The sequence below is a fragment of the Lepidothrix coronata genome, unplaced genomic scaffold, assembly GCF_001604755.1.
Source record: "Lepidothrix coronata isolate B3197 unplaced genomic scaffold, Lepidothrix_coronata-1.0 Scaffold11, whole genome shotgun sequence".
Classification (NCBI taxonomy): domain Eukaryota; kingdom Metazoa; phylum Chordata; class Aves; order Passeriformes; family Pipridae; genus Lepidothrix; species Lepidothrix coronata.
In genome coordinates, this window is record NW_016690191.1 from 3151501 (window position 1) to 3173641 (window position 22141).

Here is a 22141-nt window from a genome sequence, read left to right on the forward strand (position 1 = left end):
TACCATATTAGACATGCAAGGCAGCATTCAAATCCCTCTATCACAAACAAAAATGCAGTGTGGTGATAATCTACAATCTTCTAGAATTAGGAGCATCCCCCCTTTCCCAGTCAGCGCTTCACTGGCAGCTGGATGCTTTTGTCATATTTAAGAGCTTACTTAAATTAAATATTATGAAAAAAGAGTCAAGAAAACTTTGCAGAGGGAAAACAAGACTTTTATTTTTCTTTTACTTCTGTACAAAAGTAGCAAGGTACATCAAAGGCTTTGCTCAGATTTCAGGATTCAAGGAAAAAATAATAAAAAATGAAGAAATAAAAAAAAAAAAGAAAAAACCCACGAGCACGTGTACAATTACATACAAAGCCATAGGGATTAATGCGCGCTATGGAGACAGATCTCTAGACCCGGCTACTATTCCCGGGGACCACCATATGCAGATAGGGCTAATTCACACCACGACAAGACACCTTCCACTCTCAGATAAAACAAACTCGTGTAATGGAATGTGTGAGCCCCGGGCCCGTCCCCGCCGTGCCCCGGGGCGCGGACAGGGGGCAGCAGCACCCGCGCGGCTCCCGCCCTCAGGCGGCGCCGCGGCCGCCATTTCGCGGCCGCCCCTCCGCCGCCATCTTGCGACCGCGGGGCTATTCCCGAGCACTGAAGTGGAAGCGCCTGGAGGAAAGGGAATCTGCAGGGAGAGGGGCTGCCTGAGGCTGAAGGGCCAGAAACAGAGCCCCTTCCGCAGGGAGCAGGGGGAGGCATCACCCACGGCTGCTGATCCACCACCCCAGCCTGGGGGTATCACATCGCTGCCTCGAAGCAGGGCTGGAAATTCAAGTTGAACTATGGCCATTCCAGGCGGCCCAGTCCTTCCTGCGTGTCCCTGTCCATGGACAGAAGCTAACCACGATAACCAAAGGCACAGCTCCACGCACAGTATCCCACTGCACCCCTCGTTGTACGATCTCTACAATGGTCCCCTCTTCTCCACCACAGCCCTCCATTGCTACATGTGTAACCTGTGGTTGTGCCACCCCACTCCAGGGAATGACACTCCAGCAGCTCTGGGGACACTTGGTCCATGGGTAGGACACAATCCCACTGAGCCTCCTGCAGGGATGGAGGCTCGACCTCCACAAAACAATGGGATCTGGAGGCATCCAAACCTCTACTGTCACAACAGAAAGCAGCAACTCTGTCATGCTGATGTCCCATGTTCCACAAGGACACACAAAAGAGGAAGAGTGTTTTTCCTTCCATCAGATTTCTTAGCAAAAGATGGAAGAATTAACAGCCCAGGCTAGACTGAGGCCAGGCAGCTTTGGCAGTATTTGTTTAGAGGCAGAACAGTAATTAGTCTCCTCCTCCCCCTCTGGAGCTCTTTGTTCCTCAAAGCCCTAAGCTTTATTTCAAGGACATCTGGACACAGGCTCTCTGCACATCAACAGCCGTAATTCATGTGCTTTATCCACAACATTATGTGAGCACTGTAATTCTTTTTTTTTCAAGCTGTGAACTGTGTCATCTGAAAAGAGGGTGACTTCTCTGGAGACATACACGTCTGCATGTGCAGGCATTTGCCTGCACATGTGCTTGCCCTACTAAGGAAAAACGTAGATGAGAAGTGGTTACGTCCTTCTGAAGGCTGTTGCAAATAATTTATTTCTTTTTAATAAACAACTTGGAAGTTATCAAGACAAAAGAATGTGCGTTTGTCTTCATTTCTTCATTAATAGAATAAAAAAAGACAAAAGGTTATTTACATAAAATAATCCTTTCTAACTGTCACTGGGACAATCAGGAAGCATTCCTACCTGCCAACGGAGTATAAAATATTAGCAACATTATACGTCAAGTCAGGCCTTACACTGTACATACCCAGAGATCCAAGCCCTATTTCCAGAAGTTATTTTTGGAATATGCCCTGTTTTAATGCCCTTAAAGTTAGCATCCAAACAAGACCTACTTTCAATTAAACTGGGAGGGATAAGCTGTAATTGATTGTCAAAAAAATCACAATTCAACCAGTTCACCCTCCTTCAACTTCAGCAGAGAAACACCCGAGAACATCAGGAAAGCTACAGCTGGACTGTTGGTAACTCCCTAAAGTGAAAAACCCCTAAAAAATTTGAAATCTGCAAAGACTCAGCCAAATACATTACCCTGGTTTCTTAGAAATACTTCAGGCTATAATTCTGTTTTAATTAAGAGCTTGTTCCTGACTTGAGGTGGAAGAAAACCAAATCATTCCTTACCAAGAAAGACACGTTCCTTCCAAGAAATAAGTAGCTGAACAGCAGTGATAAGACCCTTTACAATCAGGCATCTAAGTTTAAAAGGAAATTACAGCATGCCTGAAGACTCCAGACTTTGCATTTAGTACTTCCCATGACTTCATTTTATAGGGTATCATCTTTGCTAACAGCAACAAACCATTTTATAAGCTCTCAGCAAGTACAAACAGTAGGTGTGAGAGAGCTGAAAAAATGACCCCAACACACATTTCTGAAACGAAAAACTGACAAACGAATGGTTCTAACTGGGACCATTCTGCCCCAAAGTTTAAAATGTGACTTTTGAGGGACAGAACTTGAATTAAGCCAGGAGAATAAAGGCGGATTAATGACCCAAATGGAACTCCTCCCAGTTTTAAGAACTGCTGTGAATGTTTTTAATCTAAACAAGTTTGAATTCAAACAGCAACAGTCCACTGGGCTTCACAAGCTCCACAGGGATTTGGCACCAGCAAAACCACCCTGTGAAGGCTCAGGAAGGCCCTTGGCACATTATTCCATGGCTGGATAATATCAGGGGCTGGATAATACCAGAAACCATTATGTTTAACTCCTGTTTAAGTGGTTCTGTCTTTCTAAGTGACCTGCATGAACTGTGGGACACACAGGCACAGTGACAACCCAGAGAAGACATAAACACACCGACTGAGATGGGCACCGTGCTGCTGTTAAATATTTCCTTTGAATATTTGAGTTATAAATGTGATGTTCCCTATTATGAAGAGAGACTATTTACAAGAGATAGTGACAGGACAAGGGGGAATGGCTTCAAACTGAAAGTAGGTTTAGATCAGGTATTAGGAAAAAAATTCCTTACTATGAGGGTGGTGAAGCCCTGGCACAGGTTGCCCAGAGAGGTTGTGGACTCCCCATTCCTGAAGTGTTCCAGGTCAGGTTGGATGGGGCTCTCAGCACCCTGGTCTTGTGGAAGGTGTCCCTGTCCATGGCAGGGGGGTTGGAACAAGGTGAGGTCCCTTCCAACCCAGGCCATTCCATGATTCTGTATAAACATATGAAATGTCTACATATGTTGCAATACAAACAAGCACCGTCAATGTTGATATGTGCACTCAAGTCACAGGGTAGCTGTAGAAAGGCTCCAAACCACAGGAACAAACAAACTACTAAACCAGCCAGGGAGAGGAACACAAGATGATCTCTGGCTATAGATCACTGGATAAAGATGGGATAATACAGGTACCACAGGGGACTGAGAAGAACTGCATGGGATCTATCCTTTGTCTGGGGTTGGGCAGGGAAATGAACAAATGCCATAGTAATCACAGACAAGGCCATACAGATACAGCACACAGATAGTGCAGGAGAGTCAAGTGAAAGACAGATTGTGACACTGAAGATAAATGCCTTCCTAGCTTTTTGAGTTCCCTTGATTTTATTCTGAAAGTCTGTTAAAAAGTGATTGGTGCTTGCCTGTCTCCCAAGGCAAAGTGTTTCTGAATGATAAGCCTTGAGAAGGTTCAGTCAGTGAAAGAGCTTTTCCCAATTTATTTCCTGCAGGCAAAAGTAGAAATAGGGGGAAGAGAAAGAAGAAAAATACTCCGGCTCCTCTACTCTCCCTACCCATGCACAGTATTTCTAACAATGATCCTCCAAGCAGGGACTTAAATGAGAATATCCAAAACACAGCCAGACTCTTCATACTGCTTAAGAGTGAGTCTCAAACAACTGAATGCTCACGGTATGATACGGCCAACTCTGGGCCATCTTTCAAGGGGCACAACAAACCCCACAGTTATAGGGGTGCCCCTTCCAGATTGCCAACGTGTCCTTCAAAAAACAAAAATATTTCCCCAACCTCGCTTTGTGACCAGTAACCTTATTTTCTTTTTTCATAAATAGGCACATGAGAAGTTCCTATGGAGAATCCAAACCTCTTCCACCTGTGCCTGCAAACGTGGCTTGCAGCATTGGGTGTTAATTACATTTACACAGCACGAGGCACAACTGGGCCACGGTGCCACTGTACCAGCTGAGGGATTATGCACCCAGCAGGCATCCCATCCAAAACACCCACCTGAACTGGGCTGTGAGCATTTCCAGCCTACTCTGGCCACTGCTACTTACCCCAGCACAGCACTCCCAAATGCCAAAGGCAAAGCAATCCTGAGCTAAATATATCCCTCACTGCTCTGCTGCAGCTCAGTAAAGCACACTGGGCTATGCTGAATGACAAGGATTTTCCAAAAGTGGGTTGGTTTTTTTTCTCCACTACAAAGACACCGCATTGTGCTTTCATAAGCAAGCAAAAGGAGCAGTTCATTCATGGTGGGGAGAGCTGGCTCTCTCACTCTCTGATCTTTAAGCCAGAGGCCAAAAATGCTTGGGATGTTTAGTAGGGGAGAGAAAAAAAAAAAGAAAAAAAAAAAGAAAAAAAAAGAAAAAGCCAGCAGAGAGACAAAAGGAGTCAAAACCTGTCTGCTTGATTAAGGAGCACCATTGATAATCTCCAAAGGCAGCATCCTTCCCCTTTCCTGCACAGAAAGGGGAGAACAATTGCAGTTCTCAGGGTTTGAAAGGGCCCATCTCTCCCTCCCCTGGAAGCAGTGGAGCGTTTCCGGGCTCCAAGTCCCCCATAAGCAAGAGGATCCAGTCTGAGTCCTGGCAGCACCCAGCACCTCCTCACTTCACACAATGAGAGGAGAAGCAGCCTGGAGGTGCACACCTTCCTCAGGTGAGAGAGCAAGCAGGGTTAACTCGCTGTGCCCTCTGCAATTCCAGCTCCTGCCATGTCCCCACTGGGCTGGAGCTCTGTGGCAGCACAAAGGGGACTCTGCACACAGCTGCATCCTGCTGGCAAAGGACATGGAGATGCACAGAGGGGATGGAGTGTGCACACACAATTATGGTTTAAAGTAGTACAGAAAGAGTGGTTGGTTTTGTTCCCTTCACATCTGCAAACTCCCTTCAAAACCCCTCAAATTAAATCATGCAGTGTACATAGAAATTCAGGCCCAAAAACTTTGAAGAGAAACCCGAAGGTGCAGAAATTATTTTCTGGTTTCAGGTGACCTGCAGTTCAGAAAAGGTGAGTCTGATCTGGCCTGAGGGAGTTATTCCAAGTGACTGTTAAAAACTCTTTTTTAACCAAGAGATTTAAGGCTCAACATTGAGCCTCCGTTTTACAAACAGCACATGGCATTCAAAGCTCAACTGGTGACAGCTCTGCAGTGAAGCACAGAGATTCCTTCCCATGAAAGATTCCTACAATTAACATATTAGCAATTCTATTAAGTCATCTATACTTAACAATAACACTTGCAAGAAACATAAATAATTACAACACAACTTTTTCCTACGGAGTCAGGTGTTGTGGAGTCAGTGGATTCTTGACATTGCAATATCCTTCTTCATTACCAGGGTAAAGGTTGGTGAGCAATGAAGTGTTCAGCATCCCACCCCATCCCTTCTGTGGAGCTTGGCAGACACATTCCACAGACACCCTGCCAAGACCAAACAGCAAGCCAGCACATCCAGCACAATACCAGAAGGGAATCTGAGACCACTGCTTCAAACTTTTTATTTTTTAACCCTTATTAGTCAAGGGCAGAAAATCACATGTAGTACAGTGTAGGTTATCTCAGATCACAGATAAATATAAAGCGAGCTGGAGATTGAAAATTATAATTTAGCAGCAGCACTGCACAAGCTGTGATTTAGTAAGAGCTACTGCATATTTGGAAAGACTCAGCAACATTTGGCTAATTATATCCAAAAGACAGTACCTGCTCCAAGAAAAGGAGGCATTAACAGCTTGTCAGACCTACAAAAGCTTCACTGCAAGTCACTAAGGGCTTTTTTGCTTTCATTTCAATGCTCCTTTACAAGGTGTAAAGGTGGTCTTTAAACACACACCAGCACCTGTTGAAAGAGCATCTTCACGGCATTTCAGCATGTCTTTCAATAAAAACACACCAAAAAGATTGATGTTAAGACACCATGTCAGTAGAACAGCACATCCTTTGCTAGAAGGCTGCTTATACCTAATTATGGTGATCCAGGCCATCCTCTCCCCCAGTGCTGTGCTGTTTGTACTTTCCTTGAAGGAGACAAGATAAAGCAGAAAAGAATCTTTCTCCATCCCTTATCACCCCCTTCCTGTGCTGGATTTCAGCTGGGGCAAGGGGAAATTGAGAAGCCTTTTCCATCTTCAGAACTCAACAGTCTAATTTAACAGTGCAATTCCTGCTGGGACTGTTGTGTGCAACATAAAACAAGATACCGCGGATATACACACCTCCAGGTTATGTATCAGGAGATGCAATTCCACCCAAAGTAGGTTTACTTCAGCTGTCTCAAGTTCAAAAGCAACCAGGCCATGGCATCAGAAGCTTCAGTTCAGTCCCTATGCTCCAGCTCAGAGTCCCGGGGACTTCACCTCGTGACTTGTTTGCATCTGCCACTGGTACCCTTGCCTGGTCCTCAAAACTAGCACTAATAGGTCTGAATCAAGAGAAGTGCCAGTATAAAAATTCCTCAAAGACAGGTTTAGCAACTCAGAAACCTGCTAATCATATGAACAGCTTTCTGAGGTGTGAAACATGAAAAATGTAGTAACTGGTTTACCCCCTATACCGAATTGGAGAGATTAAACATTGCTGCCTTCCTGTCCAACCCTCCGCGCCCTCTCAGAGCTAACAGGGGAAATGTTTTGTTGGGTTTTTTTAAATGCAGAAATGAGTGTGGTTATTGTAGCCCAAGGTACAGCAGAAGGGATCGGTTTCTTGGAAATGCCACCCCTGAGCCACGGCAGAGCTCTGCTCCACCATGTAGGAAGTGGGGGAAGGTGCAGATAAGGGCAAGTGTTGCACTCAGAAGCAGGTGAAACACCAACCCGACAGAAAGTGTAACAGACTCTCATCTACGATCTGAGCCATGTCACTGTCCCCTGGCTGAAGGCACCGGTGGATTTGGGCAGGAGTGGCAGGAGCACGCCTGCACACACGTGCTCTCAGCTACGGCAATGCCCCAGCCCAGCACATGCTGTGCCACACGGACACTTTGGCAGGGTTACAGAAGTACCCAGGTGAGCTCTTGATTCCTTTTTTTCCATTTTTATTCAGCAAAACTCATGCCTTTAGAGAAAACATAAAAATTTGTTTAATTAGCTTAAGATGTTTAACTGAAAAAGAATGATCCAGAAGATAATGAATTCCAGCTAAATGTAGCCTTCTTGCAGTTGGTGAGCCCTTTTTATAGCTCTGTATATACTGTATCCATCCCTGGCAGCAATCGCAAAACAGGGAATAGAGGAGTTGAAAGCCTCAGGATTGTGCATGCATAATTAGATGAGACATTTCCTTCATGAGGGTAATGTGAAACAGAAGTAACAAAGCAAAACAAGAACAATCTCCTTTGTGCTGCACACAGATTACATCACGATTCATATGAATTCTTTGCACATTATTCCTTCTGTGTCCTGCACTGATCAAGGGTTTTCCCTTCTCAAAAAAGGCTCCTGACAGTTTCATAAAGGGTTAAAGCTTAAAAAGGGGGAGGGGAAAAAAATCCTCGCTAAAAAATCCAGCGGTGCAAATGAAACCGAAAGCCTGGGGACACGCACGATGGCCACAACAGCCCGTCAGCTGGATAAAAAGTTGAAACCCACAGTTAGGAGCATTTTAATAATTGCGTTTAATGCTTCTATTCATCTCAAAGAAAATCCACTGAAAAAAAAACACGTGGAAAGCTAACAGTGAGTTTTAGTAATTTAAGGATACTGAAAAAAAACCCGACAAAACAAACAAACAAACAAACAAAAGAAGACATGCTCCAGGAATACTACGGTATTCTGCAATTCCTTTTGAAGTTTAAAAAAAAAAAAAAAGCACCAAAAATAGCTCTGCTCTTTATCAAGTCACTTCTCAAAATAGCCTGCACTATTAAAAAGAAAAAAAAATAAATGAAATGCAAGCCCACGCCCGGCAGATGAGAGGAAGCGGGGGGAGCCGCTCCCGGCGCAGTGATCCCGATCCCGCTGCCGCTCCCGCGGGAGCGCTGCGCGCGCAGCCCGCGCGCAGCCAATGGCGGCTCGGCCGGCCCAGGGCGGCCTTTGAACCCCCGCACGGCTCCCGCGGCTCCGGCGCGTCCGTCAGTGCGGCACAAAGAACAGCCATTTTGTGACTCCGCTGCTCCCGCACCGCCGCGACAGCGCTGCAGCCCTCCCCGAGCGCTACCCGAACAACAAAGGGGTGCCCTCGGCTCCCAGCGTTAGCCAGGGACGGCAGTTTTTGCTGTACATGTTCATTTCCCTGCTCTCCCCCCCGCGCCAAATGCTGTTTCGTATGTACAGACATCTCCATAAAATGGCTGCCACGTCAGGCAGGGTGTTGTGCTGTGCGAAGGCTGCACAGCCCTGCTCTGGGAGGCGGCTGCTGAGCAAACAAACGCCATTTCAGACCTCAGACCCCTAGCTCTCTGCTCAGAAAATGGGCTGACAGCTACCCCACCACGACCTTTTTTTTCCAAAGAACAAGATGTTTTAATGCTAAAGCAGCTCAGAGCTGGATACAGACACAAAGGCTTGTCCAGCCCTGCAGCTTCTGCAGCAGAAACCAATCCCACATGGGATATTGCAGAGGTGGGAGAGCAACTGCAACAGATGCAGGCCAAGGAAAGGAAAACAACAATGTATCCCCTGCCTGTTACTTGCTATCCCTCCAAAACCACTCCAAAACTCAGCTTCAGGGAGACTCCCGCCTGCCTCTGGCTCTGCAATTCCAGTGAGGGCTGTCCATGGATGTACCTTCACACGACCTGCCTCTCAGAAACACAGCACAGAAGACGCTAGAAGAGACATCAGATTGTGTTCAATTATTTAATGCAAGCCCCAGGCACATAGGTGATGGTCAGCAGGAACTGCAGCAGACCCACAGCAACTTCAACCCCACGTGGGGAAAGTTGCATGAAATCCCTCAGCTCCAAGTTTGGATTTACTGTCAGTGCACAAAGGGCGGTTGTTGCTGTTCATCTGGAAAGGAAGCGAGTACACCCCTCAGCTTACAAACTGCAAAGAGTTAACACCATCTCCCACCCAAGAACAATCATCTGCCTTGGGACACTCCTCAGGTATTTGTTTGTTCAGCCAGGACTTTGCATTTCCTTAGGACTGGAAAGGTGGGAGTCAATTCCAGACATACTCCTCAGTTAGGACACTACAGTGGTGTACAGGAATTCTATTTTCTTCCACTTTAACACCCTTCTCTAGTCCTCCAGTTTTGCTTCTCCAGGTGAATGTCATCTGCCACATCCACCTCCTCACCACCCAGGCCTCCCACCAGGGACTCAGTGACAGGACTTCACCAACTTCCACAGATGCCAATCTGTCTCAGCACATGTGAAGTGCACACACCAGTGCATTTCTGGGTTACAGTACAGCAAAGTGGAGGCTTTACTTCCTAGAAATCATTTCCCCTACAACTTCAGGTCAACCTCAGGAAGTAAAGCCCATTTTATGACATTCAGCTGACTCACAGCTCAGAAATAAGCTCGACAGGGTTCACTTGCATATATCCTGTGTTCAATTGTTCCCACACTTCAGGTGAGTTGGTGTTACCCACAGCAAGTTTATCTTGAGAAAAAAAGATGTGAAGGGGGAGAAGGATAACCTCACACAACAGGTGTTACATGTAAATGGATCAATTATGATAAATAACCTTTCAATGAAAACCCCAAAAGCACTTCAGAAACTATGCAAATCCCATACCCCTAAGGACAAAACCCCAGAGGTCTTCTTCCTGTGGGACTACATGGCTCCCATTTCAGCTTCTATTCAGCATAATATTTCTAACACAAAAAAATACCTTTCGATTTCCTGAACAATTATGCCCGTTACTGCTGATAATTTGCACTTTAAAAAAAGCATAAAAACTTAGGTAAGCTGAATTATATGTTTTTTCAAAATGTGAATTTTCACACAGTATTTTGTGTGCAGCATTTACAGTAAAGAAAGCACAGTCTTGAAAATCTGATGTATTTTTAAACTGCATTATTGGAAAAGCTCTGTATAGGTGCTACATATAATACTTCAACAATCCCTGAGGCTAATTCAGTTAATAATAATTTCAAATTAAACAGACTTACCCATATCCATTTTAGGACTTAAAATTTGACTGCAATTTTAATACACCCAGAATACCATCCAAGTTTATACTAAAACGTTAAAGTAATTTGATATGTATTCCCACAATATTTCAAGTTCGTGTGCATAAGGAAGGTTAAATCAAGACATCAGAAATACTATTCAAACACCTGAACATCACATAGAGCACATGTGATACAACAGACAGTTCAGAATTCTTTTTTATTGATGTTAGTTAAAAATGACTGAAGACAACACCAGAGAAAAAGAAACAGGCCATGATTCAATTAAAATTGACAAAATGCAAAACTCAAGAATATTTACAAACTAGAAACAAAAATGCATAATATTTCCAATTTTTGAAAGAGCCGACCCTTTAAATACAAAATGAGCGATTTGGTAATTGTGCATTCCCAGCAAACAAACATTTCCAGTATTTCAATGCTTTTCCCACATCAAGGTTAAGTTTATAAAAATCTGTAAAGAATCTCATTACTCGACAAAAGTAAATAAAAAGACTGAGCAAAAATACATTAAACAAAACAAGCAAAGCATTTGGTACCTCTTGTTAACAGTCCAAATGTATATTTTATGATACAAAATGCCATCACCAGTGGGACAAAGTCTAGGTAAATTGTATAAAAATACTCTAAAATACCTCAACAGTATCAAAAGTTCTACAAGCTCAAATAAAATTTGAAGTAAGGGGTATCAGACAAACAGGCACTTTCCAGTTTATATTTTAAAATGAGCTTTTTTTCATTCATGTAACTTTTTCTTGTGTCTATTTACTATAATTTACTACTACACCAGGCTTCTGTATGGCCCTCAGTTAAAGTTTAGACTTCTGAGATTCTTCAAAGAAAAATTTGCCTTGTATGTAAAATGGTGCAATGCAGCAATGGCTAAACCGACAAGGTCATTTTTCACAGCACAAAAAACCTAAAAACTGAAATTCAAAAGCTGGAAAAACATCCTACAGAGGCAAGGGCTGCCCTGAATAAAGGTACAGTACCTTTTGCCTAGGACATAGGCCCTTAAGTCACAACACAACTTTCAGAAATTGCTACCAAAAAAAATTAGGGTGTGGCATGCTAACAATCTCAAGGTCATTCCTTAAAAAGGAAGCAAAATCAGTAAAATGTTTTCTATTAAGCACTGACAGTAACCCAAGGCTGTCAAAGTAAACAGGGTATTCACAGGTTTTACAAAAAAAAAAAAAAAAGAAAGTTGATAGGTCATACCTCGATGCATTGCTGTGGACTGAACCCTCCTCTCCTTGGCTTTTGTCCTTATTTCTCATCATCTTTTTATTCTTAAAATATTAAGAGGGGGTCAGGGGTGTCTGTTTGCTTTGAAGTCCTGTGCCCAGGTATTTACTGTCAAAAGTTGAAAGAAAGGTAAGGTCCCAGTTCGTTTCACTGGCTTTCATTATCAGGAACAAAGTCCTGACGCTGCAATGATATTGTTATAACAATACACAACACTGATCAACACGGCAACACGGAGATTTAACACAAATAATCATTTTTACAAGAAAAATCCGAGAATAAACACAGTAGAGGAGCATCCTGCAAACTTTCCCAAAGTAACACTGGATGCAAATAATCTCTGTATCTTATTGCGTCATCCCAATACAGCAGAAATCGGTCGAAAATCAAAGTACACAAAACGGCAGATATCTAAAAATTATTATTATTAATTGCTCACCTACCTGATCCGTGCACCGCCGCCAGGACCAAGTCGATATTAGTTTCGGGTAGTGGAAAAACATTAGATCCAAAATACTTCAAATTATACGGATAAAATACAAATTTCAGAAAACGAAAAAAAAATATATATACTAATCCCAAAAATATGCTGCCGATAAAGCAAAAGAAGCGATAATTAGTACAAAAATGTCCGGGGGAAAAAGCTCATTAGGAGAGCGCACAAAAATGGAGGTACGCCATGGCTTCTAAGCTGGAAAAACAACGACCTGGGCTCTCTCCACGGCTTCTTCTTTCCAGCAAGGCACGAAAAGGGAGCCCTCAAAAGCTGCTTTTCTGCCCGAAAAAGGTCCACTCAGCCCCCGATTAGTGCCTAGGAGAGGCAAGGGGCTGTGGGGGCCCCCTGAGGCTGCCCGAAAGTTAGGGAAAGTTGCGTAAAGTGTTGGGGAAGGCACGGAGCTGAGCGCGCTCTCTCTAAGGCACAGCCGCCATCTAGAGCTCCTTCCCAGCTCTGAGCTCTGCCTTTGATTGACACTCTCTACATTTACCCCACAACTCAGGTGATGTACCATAGACCCACCCCTTCATTTCTACCAAAAAAAGAGAGAGCCTCCACCTAAAGGGTGCCTGCTACCCCACAGCCCTGACTCTTTCCAACTACCCCAGATCATGGGGCATCTTAACCCCATGTGGCTCAGGCACCCTTTGGAAACCAGAAAGAAATGGAATTTGTGCCTTTTGTTTAAAACATTTGCTAAATATTTCAGTGCCTGGGCTAAAATTACTTCCTCCCTGGACAGGAAGTGGTGCTATTACAAGCCATTTTGAAGGCATGGGAGTGGAGCTCACAGCCATGCAGGCACCAAACAGCCCACCCTGGGGGTCACCCCACCCAAGGGGGAGCATCCCCCCAGTTCAGTGGCACAATCCCCAGACAACAGCTCTTCCCTTCACCCTCCAACACTGGCACTGGCAGCGTGGAACAGGAGTATCACTCGCTCTCAATCCAGCCCAGCAGGGTCAATATTCCCCTCCAGCTCAACAGCGCCTCCCTAGTGGTTTTCCCCACTAACTCAAAGGCAACAGGCACACCACTTCCATCTGCTCCACTAAGGCACTGCGGTCAAGTCAGTCCAAGCCCATTAAACCAGTTACTTTTAGTGCACTCTCTTAACCCATTCATGGTCTGTAACAGATTTTAACATGACAAATTAATTTTAAAGCTGCACAATAGCCAAGCTGCAGAACTGGAAATCAATGGACATCTCCAACACAACCTCCTGGAATTGAGAGGATGTACCACTGAGGGAATGGAAGTGATCCAAGCAACCCCGACCACTTGATTCCAACCACCATTTGTCTTCCACGAGCAAAACCAACTCCTCGAAGCACAAGGACATCTTGAATATTCATAAGCATCGCAACAATACAGAGCCATCAGACACTGGGGGACCACTGGACGGGAAAGGGGTAATGGGCTAGTCTGGGGTTCTATGGGGACATCCATGGCACAGCATCCCAACAATCCAAAACCATTGGCTTCGACCAGTAGAACCAACATAGTCTCCTTCAACTCCTCCACACACACCTGCCATTTGCATCCTCCAACCACCCATCCTCTTTCCACAAGGGGTTTCATTAGGAACACTCCATTGCCACAGTCCATTTTAAAGAATTCCACAATTATTTACATAAGACCCCTTGCACCTCAACTGCAAGAACCAAAAAAACCACAATGCAAGACTATTCCAAGCAATTTTGGGTAACACTAAGGAAATCCACTCATCTGAATGGGGATCCCTTTAGGTTGGTCCCAGTATCCAATTCCACCACAAACCAAGACACAGCAAAACCAATCTGGAGCAAGTGTGTACCATCAAAACAGCTGGATGGGGCAGGTATGAACAACTCAGCATGACAAAAATGGGTATTTGCAAAGAAGTCTGAGCAAGGGAAATGGCTAACACACAGTGAAGGAGGGTTTGTTTGGGTTTTCAAAGAGAACACCAAGGTTATCTCAGAACCAGGTGTGTCATCTTGGCCCTCCAGCACAAAACAAAGACAACTGGGAGTTTCAGGTAAAATACATAAAGAAAAGTGCCTACAGTTCAACTATTTGATCCACTAGAAAGCTGGAAGGAAACAGGGTTTTTTTGAAATTCATTTGCAAAGGTTAACATGTCATCTGTAGCAATATCAAAAACAACCCCATTCTTTCTCCCCAAACACATGGTACAGTATTGCCCTGCTAAGGCTACATGCAAGAGCAGGGAAGCAGGTTGGACACTTGCACAGAACAATTTTAAGACCAAAGAGACTGTTTAGGAAGTATGTTGTCAAGGAAATATGTTGAGAAGTTTCTGTACCCACAACCAAAACATACACAACCAAAGAACATACCTAAAAAAGTTACACAAAACATTCAAGTACTCCTTTATTGTCATATTTTCCCAGCCTTCAATTTGTATCAATTCCATCTTAAAATAACTCACAAAGTTCAGCAGCAGGGCCCTGACAATAGGCCAAGTACTGAAAACCCCTCATATTAAGCACCTGAATGAACAAGCCAGCAAATAAAAATTCATTGGAAGTCATGGCAAAGTGAGCATAATTTGCAAATGAAAACCACATTTGAAATCAAGTACAGCACAAAATTTTGCCTTGCCTTCAGTACTTAGTAGTTTAAGTATTCTCACTTTAATAGCAACCAAAAATGTAACCCACTTCAATATCAACATAATAAAAATATTCAGCCAGAAAGGACAAACACAAAGTGTGAAAGAAACCAAAACCTTTTATTAAAAGTCAGTTTAAAAATTACATTTTCTCCAAAGGGGTAGCAACAGATCTTCAACCAAATTAATTTGCCTGTTATGCAAACACAATCTCAAAGGAAAATTCTGCCACCCAGTCCTCAAACAGATCCATCATTGGATAGTCACTGATTAATTCAAGTGCAAAGTCCATTTTGATAGGATGATCACAACCCAGATCTTCTCTGGTTTAACAACACGAGAGTCCACGATTTAACATCCTTTTCTTGGACAGACACATCACAGCACTCATGCATTAGTCCATTTCCTCAACCTCTCAATCACCAGTGGAACTGCCATCTTGGTGCCTCATTCGTAGACTCCTTTTGACACTCTTCATCTGATTGGATTCTTTATGGAAAATTAAAAGAAAAATGCTGTTGGAATACACATCATAGCTTTAAACTAAGACATTCAACTACTGTACCTTCAAGATAGTTCAAACATATAGCTGATGCTTCATTCCATATTACACATTCCGTAATATCTGCTTTTACCAGGAACAATGTCAAACCATCAGTTAAAGAGTCAAAAATATAAAATTTAACCAAAACTATAAAAAAGGGAGAAACAATTAGAAGTTCAAGAAGCTTTGCATGCTCCATAAATTCCATTTGAAATTTCTTCAGTGTTAAACCACTAGAGACACCAATGGTGGGAAATCCAAGATATTTGCTCTTGCAACCATCTTCATTGCACTGACCCATCTCCTGAAGTTGACATTGCTTAGTAAAATACCAAGGCTCTTATAAGCCAAAATTTGTAACTACTGTCCACACTCCTTTCTTCAAAGACACAGATCCATCAAAACCGATGTAACAGGCATAAAAACGGGTTTCTTATAGACAGATGGTGACTGGAGAGAAGACATTCCACCATCTTAACCCAGTTTTTCAGCTTAGGAAAGACGTACAGTGCAACAGCAAATGCACTTACAAACAAATGGAATGACTGGTTTAGTTACTGGTGGGAAAGGACATATCAGAAATCAGATGAAAATGGTAACAAGTTACACCAGCTGCCTTTAGCAAGGCTCCTCATCCATATTCCAACTTTACTTGTCACAGAACAGCAACCAAGCCCACAGATGAATGAGAAACCAAACCCAGCAAATGACATCCACAGGGGCAAATACAAACCCAATATCCCCATCTTTCCATCTTCCAAGAAATACAAGTTCAATTTACTTTAAGAAAAACCCTACTCCTCCTCACATGCAAAACTCAAGAACGGGAAGTTACTAATTGTTAAGAACATCATTTTGAAACCAATGTCAACTGTAGAACTGACATGCAAAAATGGTTTCAAAATGTCTTCACGATTTTGAGTGTCTGCACTCCAACATCAATTTATTCTTTTGAATATGTGTAAGTTTAACCTCATTTTACTCTGAAAGCCAAATTCACTACTGCCCTGTTCCCTGATAACCATGGGCTGATTCTGACAAGTGATGCAGAAATTACCCACTGCCCAGCAAAAACCAGTGGGGCCATCTAGTGGTCTCTGCCTTGGCATCCCAGTTTCCCCAGTCTCATCTCAAAATTACCAGTTACAATGAAGCAAAGAGCACTGCAACCAGTGCAGCAAGCCCCAGTCTGACTTTCACGTGTGTCCTGTTTTCTGTTGCTCTATAGACTTCCTTGTTTAAAATACAATGGAAAACTACAGCACACAGAAGTGGAATATGGGATCTGGTAATTCCCTTTGCACTGTGAAACATGCGTAGCTCTAAGAGTATTCAGCCCCAGGATCTTCACGTTCTCAAACTGAACATTCAAATTTACAGAAGTGCTTTGTTTCAAGCATTCAACTCATCCTGAGTCAAGACAGGTATTAAATATTTTGGAAGATTTTTTTCCCCACAATAAACTGAATGAACAGTTTTTGGGGTTGCTTTGGTTTTAGGCTTGTTTTTTTCTTTCCCCCACTGTTCTCATTAACCTAATTTCAAATCTATTTCGGTGTTTGAAGATGAATTAAAATTTTGCATGATTTTTAATGTTAATGCCTTGACCAAGGTATCAGAGCATGGAAAAAAAAAACCACCACAAAGCTGTCCATTATTGTCACAATCAAACACTCAAAAGTACTAACATGAGTGCAGTGAAAACCCCATAAATAGGACCATTAAAATAATTTTAATATTTATATATTATTATATTTTTAATAAGTGTAACATAAGGAAATTTAATTACTGACATTAGCTTTCCCCACCTCTCAAAAAGGTAATTTAGTTACATATTAGTCACCCTTGAAAGGCTCTTTCCAGTTGGGTTGGCCTCTTCCTTAGACACTCATGAGATCTGCCAAAACCAATTTAAGGGCAAACTTCCCTACCAGGTTCAACTACATTGGTTGTTACGAAAAACTCTGCAAGTAACCCCACAACTTTCATCTTAAACTCTTCTCTCAACCTTGTAAAGCAATTAGCAGTAAACAGATCTGATAATGTATTATAATTACGAACACGTTCTTGTTCTCAAAGTTATTCATACATCAAAAAGATGCCACAGGAATGGCCAAAGTATTAATAGCAACCTCTACGCTTTTGAAATCTACATTTCGCTTAAAAGATTTCACAGTGGTTGTTTACTTATGAATTAAGGCACATTTTACTAACAAGTTTCAATGATGTTATAAAAACATCTTCCTCCACTAAGACACAGGCAGTGATCCTAACCTGAGGTAGACACTGAAAAGCCCAATGTTTTTCTTAGATGTCACGAGTCTTTCATTCCTTCTGTAACATCAATTAGGCGTCAGCCCATTTTTCAAGCTGCTGTTATCTACCAGTTCCTGATTTGGTTTCCAAGCACAGTATTTTGGTCATGATAAAATCAGGGACCTGGGCAGTCATGTTACAATGACAAGGAGTACTGACACTCCCTGCCAAGGGAGAGAAATAATTCCCAACCTTGACTATAGGTTCAAGGCAACAATTGTGAAACAAAATTTACAAAGTTTTTTGTTGCAATTCTCTGTTGCTCTATTAAAAGACTACAGCAAGGAAAGACAATGCCTGATGGCCAAACCCATGGCTTCAGCCACTTCAGGTCTATTGAAACCTTCTGTTCCTCAGGTGTGAGACTGAAATCCAACACATACAACACCCATGCATAAGACACCAACACATAGACCAAGTTTTCCAGAGTGAAATCTGAGGCTTCCACTTAAAAACTGAGGTGACCTCCCCTGGAAACAGAATTCACTCCAACAGAAGGAGCTGAATGGACAGAATGAGGCTGTGAACAAACCAAACCTCAAGGTCTACGTTTCAAAGTTCATTAAAGCAAGGTTTTATTCTCAAAGACACATCCCTGGTAACTTTTACACTGGAGGAAAGAGCAGACGTGTCCTTTATGGACAGCAAAGTCCATAATGAGTTACTGTCAGAGACTGCACAGAACATAAGTGCTCTGGACAGCCCTAATTCTGCTTTTACCACCATTAGATGTGCTGTAAGCACAGCAGTAAAAGCACAAGTCATGTAGGTTTGGGTATTTTTAGCTAAGGCTGTTTGCCAGGTTTCTCAGATTTAGAGAGGAATTCCCGGTAAGATGTGACTTTATTCACAGATGCACTCTTTTTTGGGTGTTATTTTGAAATAATAAACTTTACTGCATTAAGCAAAGTATGTCAACTTCAGTAAAGCTCCTGGTGTTTTCAAGTATTTTCCCTCTTCTCTTAAAAAAACTGAAAATAAAAATCAGTGCTTCAACTAAACATTATCTGTGCTAACCAGAGAGGGCAATACTAGATCTTTTAAGATCCACACATTTGGATGCTTTTGCAATTGGTGTTTGAAGCAACTTCTTTTGTAGACAACTGTTTCCTGAAGGAAATCAAGGCTTCACATTCACCCCCTTCCTTTAGGTAAGGATTATAAACCAGAAAAGGATGGAAGAATTACTCGGTGTGTAACTGAAAGGCCAAAGTCCTACTCAAGAAACCAGATGTGACAACAGCTAATTTACAACCCAATGAGAAAACAAACAAAAATGCACATAGAAAGATTTAGGAGTCATATGAAGATTAATATAAAAATGGAACATGAGTCACATGTTTTAGAGATTCTAGCAGATGACTGGGGGCTAGAAAGGCGTCAGTGGATAGCATAGGAAGAGTTTTGAGGAAGAGCTGGAAGGAGACACATGGCAAGAAATATGCTGTTCTACACATACCTGCAGTGGGAAAAACAGTTTAAGACTTCTGAAGGAACAAAGCAATAAAACTTACAGAGCCCAGTAGTAGAAGAGATTAAATACTTGCCAAAAAGCATCAAAACTAAGCTCAGGTACATGCATTAAAAACTGAATTCCTCCAATTCATGAATTCCACTTTTTTGCTTCAGGACTGAACTCAGTGATAAAACTGGTCCAAAATGCAATAGACCCAGAAGCAGCACAAGGCCACACTAACATGGCCTAGCAAGGTTTGCACCTTACCCCTACATACTCCTTTTCCCTTCTGCTAGAGCTCTACATCAGTCTCCACATCATGGGAGTGGATGAGAAGAAAGCACGGGACTTTGGAGCAGCTGCTGTTCAGCACCTGAGGCCACGTAGATGGCAGTGGCTGCTGGAAGGCACAGCCATGGGACAGCTAAAAATCACTGTCATCTATCCACTAAAATAAAAGGATTTGCATCCCGGAACGTTTTCCCAAGCTGCGTGCAGCCTAAGGAAGGCCTTGCTCCATCAGGTATCGTCTCAGACTGAAAGAACTGGCTCTAAGAAACTGCTTCTTTTAAAGAAATGTATATATTTCCAAAGCACAGTGCTATAGGAATATAGCTTCCCACAAAAAAAGTTAATCCATGTACACAAAATGCAATGGATGCCCTAATTAAAAATGCAGAATCGAGGCGTTTTTGAATTTTAAGCAGCCAGAAAGACAAAAGGACCTGTTTCCACAGGCAACTCCCAAGAAAGTCACAAAATGTGCCAAGGACAACAAAAGGTCAAAACCAAATTCCTTTTAGTTAAGGAAACTGGAAAAGATTCTGTTCCCATATTCATCCAGTATAGAACTGAATTAATTTTTCTACTCAAGCCTGCCAATTTTGTGTTTTGACTATATGAGGAATGATTTGAAATCTATCAGCTAGCAGTTTAATTTAAAAAAAAAACAAAACCAAACAAACAGAAAACTGTGCTGGCATTACATATAATTTTGTGCAAAGCCAGACCTTTGTGAATGAAAAACAGCAAGAGAACAACTGTAGAACAGGAGACAGTTACTATCTGCTCAAAGACTCTCACTGATCCTGACAAAAGCATAAGGACAAAACAAGATGCATGTGAGGCAAGTTCTTCCTGCTGTACTTTCCACACCATTTGTTACCCAAATCGTGCAGTGCCTCTCTAGAGACTCATCTGTGCACCAACCCTTCTGAACCAGCAAACCTACAGTAGAAAAGCTCTCAACGAAACATGGAGTCAAATCACAGGAGACCAAAGAACTCCAGCCAGATGTGAAGGCTGTTCTGCAGTGAGACAGGGGGAGAGCACGATCCAAGTATTGCCCATTTCCCAGAGCCCAGCAGGAATGATCCCAGGATCTTTCTGAAACACACGTGTGCACACGGTCATGCACAAATGACCTTCAGAATGTATTCAACCAAAAGCTTCAGCCAGTTAAACATTATAGCCTTGTCTGGTTGATTGGTTTTTTTTTAAAAAGCTAAAAAGTAAATGTTTTTAGGAATAACAACTTACCAGTACTTCAACCAAGAGCAGCTATTTTGCTTACAGTGAGCAAATCAACTCCTCCACACATCTGTAGGGAAAATGGGATATTAAAACACTTGAATTAAAATTAAAAATAATAAAAAAAATCCTAAGGACCAAGCATTAAAACCTATGAGTATTAAACAAGTCCTATCCCCGAATGAAACAAACCCCCAAGCATTACAGATCACAGCATATGCTACAAAAGACATTTTATAAAAACTTTGAAGTATCACTAGGGAATGTGTTATCAAAGAACCTGTGCAAAACACCCAAGAAATTCAGGTCCAGTCCTGTACACAAATCCCTTGAGGAATTACCACAAAAAAACCCTTTTTTATTCAGGCAGGCATCCAGTGGAAATGAACTTTACCAAACTGACTTGCCCTTCTACTAAGAGGTAGTATCAGCTGGATGAAGGGCAAACAATGTAACACATTTATATGGAACCACTTAACTACTCTGTATCTCAAAATTATCCCTGTACGGGCAAGGTCCTAACGTGAAACCCTGACTTTGAAAATGCTTACTGGCAATCTACATCAACAAAACTTTAATCACAGACACCTTAAACAAAGGTTGGAAGATTAAACTAAGACCTAAAACTCTGAAACAACTCATGAACTTCCTTTTTACTGTAAATTTGGACCGTGTGAAATTAGCCATAAAAGTTATCCTCCTGACATGTATGAGCAAACTGGTTCTCTTCTGATCTCTCAGAATCTACTTTATATTAAAACATAGCCTCAAATACACAAAAATTAATGACCCTATCCAGTGACAGCACACTGTGCAATCCTTTAAATTCTTCTCTTCCATTGGTATCTACTCAGATGCACAGAAAGAAAGCTGTGATGAACAGAACTGTCATTTCTTTGTTGATGTAATTTATTTGAAATTATTATGGAAAAAGATCCCTTTAAAAAGGGGAGTGACAAAAAATTATATTAGTAAACTGGCATAAACATGTAGAACATACAATGGAATGTTACATTTAAAGGTTTAAAACATGTGTTTAAATGTGCTCCAGCAGCTGCTATTAAATGGAAGCACAGAACTTCTGCAAAGTGCCCATCCACCATTTTAGAAGAAACACAACATGGCTGCTGAACTCTGATCATCCAAGAGGCCTCCACCAGTCATTCAAAGCAAGAAAAATGAACCAGGCAAATACATTCATTTAGGCCCTTTAAATCTCCTTCTGCCCTATATGTAACATTTCTGTCAAAAAAAGCCACTTAAAAGCTACAATCTGATGTATGAAGACAGGTACAGTTAAAGATTGCAAGATTTTCAATTTACAGCTCTCAACTGTCTTTAATAACTCACAGCACAGCTACACATTCATCACCTGCATTCAAGTTGGTTCCTCTTTAGAGTGAGCACACAGCTACGGTAGTTTCACAGAAACTTTAATGAGGATATTTAATATGACCTTCTGTCACCACAGAGCAGCTTCTTCTAATGACAAAGACTCGACCGAGTTGTGTTCTGA

The 22141-nt window shown here is 42.2% G+C and overlaps 1 protein-coding gene across 3 annotated transcripts in view; it reads right to left on the bottom strand.

Moving 5' to 3' along the window:
• Positions 1–22141, bottom strand: part of CHD2 (chromodomain helicase DNA binding protein 2) — a 63419-nt gene that overhangs the window by 38026 nt on the left and 3252 nt on the right. The window contains exons 2-4 of one of the 3 annotated variants that reach the window (XM_017805009.1): positions 20635–20695; positions 12110–15268; positions 11640–11774 (exon numbers count right to left, since the gene is read on the bottom strand). In XM_017805009.1, coding sequence (XP_017660498.1) covers positions 11640–11701 — 62 coding nt within the window. In that variant the 5' untranslated portion in view covers positions 11702–11774; positions 12110–15268; positions 20635–20695. Of the gene's footprint in view, positions 1–11639; positions 11775–12105; positions 15269–20634; positions 20696–22141 lie in introns of all 3 variants that reach the window. The other 2 variants (XM_017805010.1, XM_017805011.1) reach the window with 2 other exon arrangements.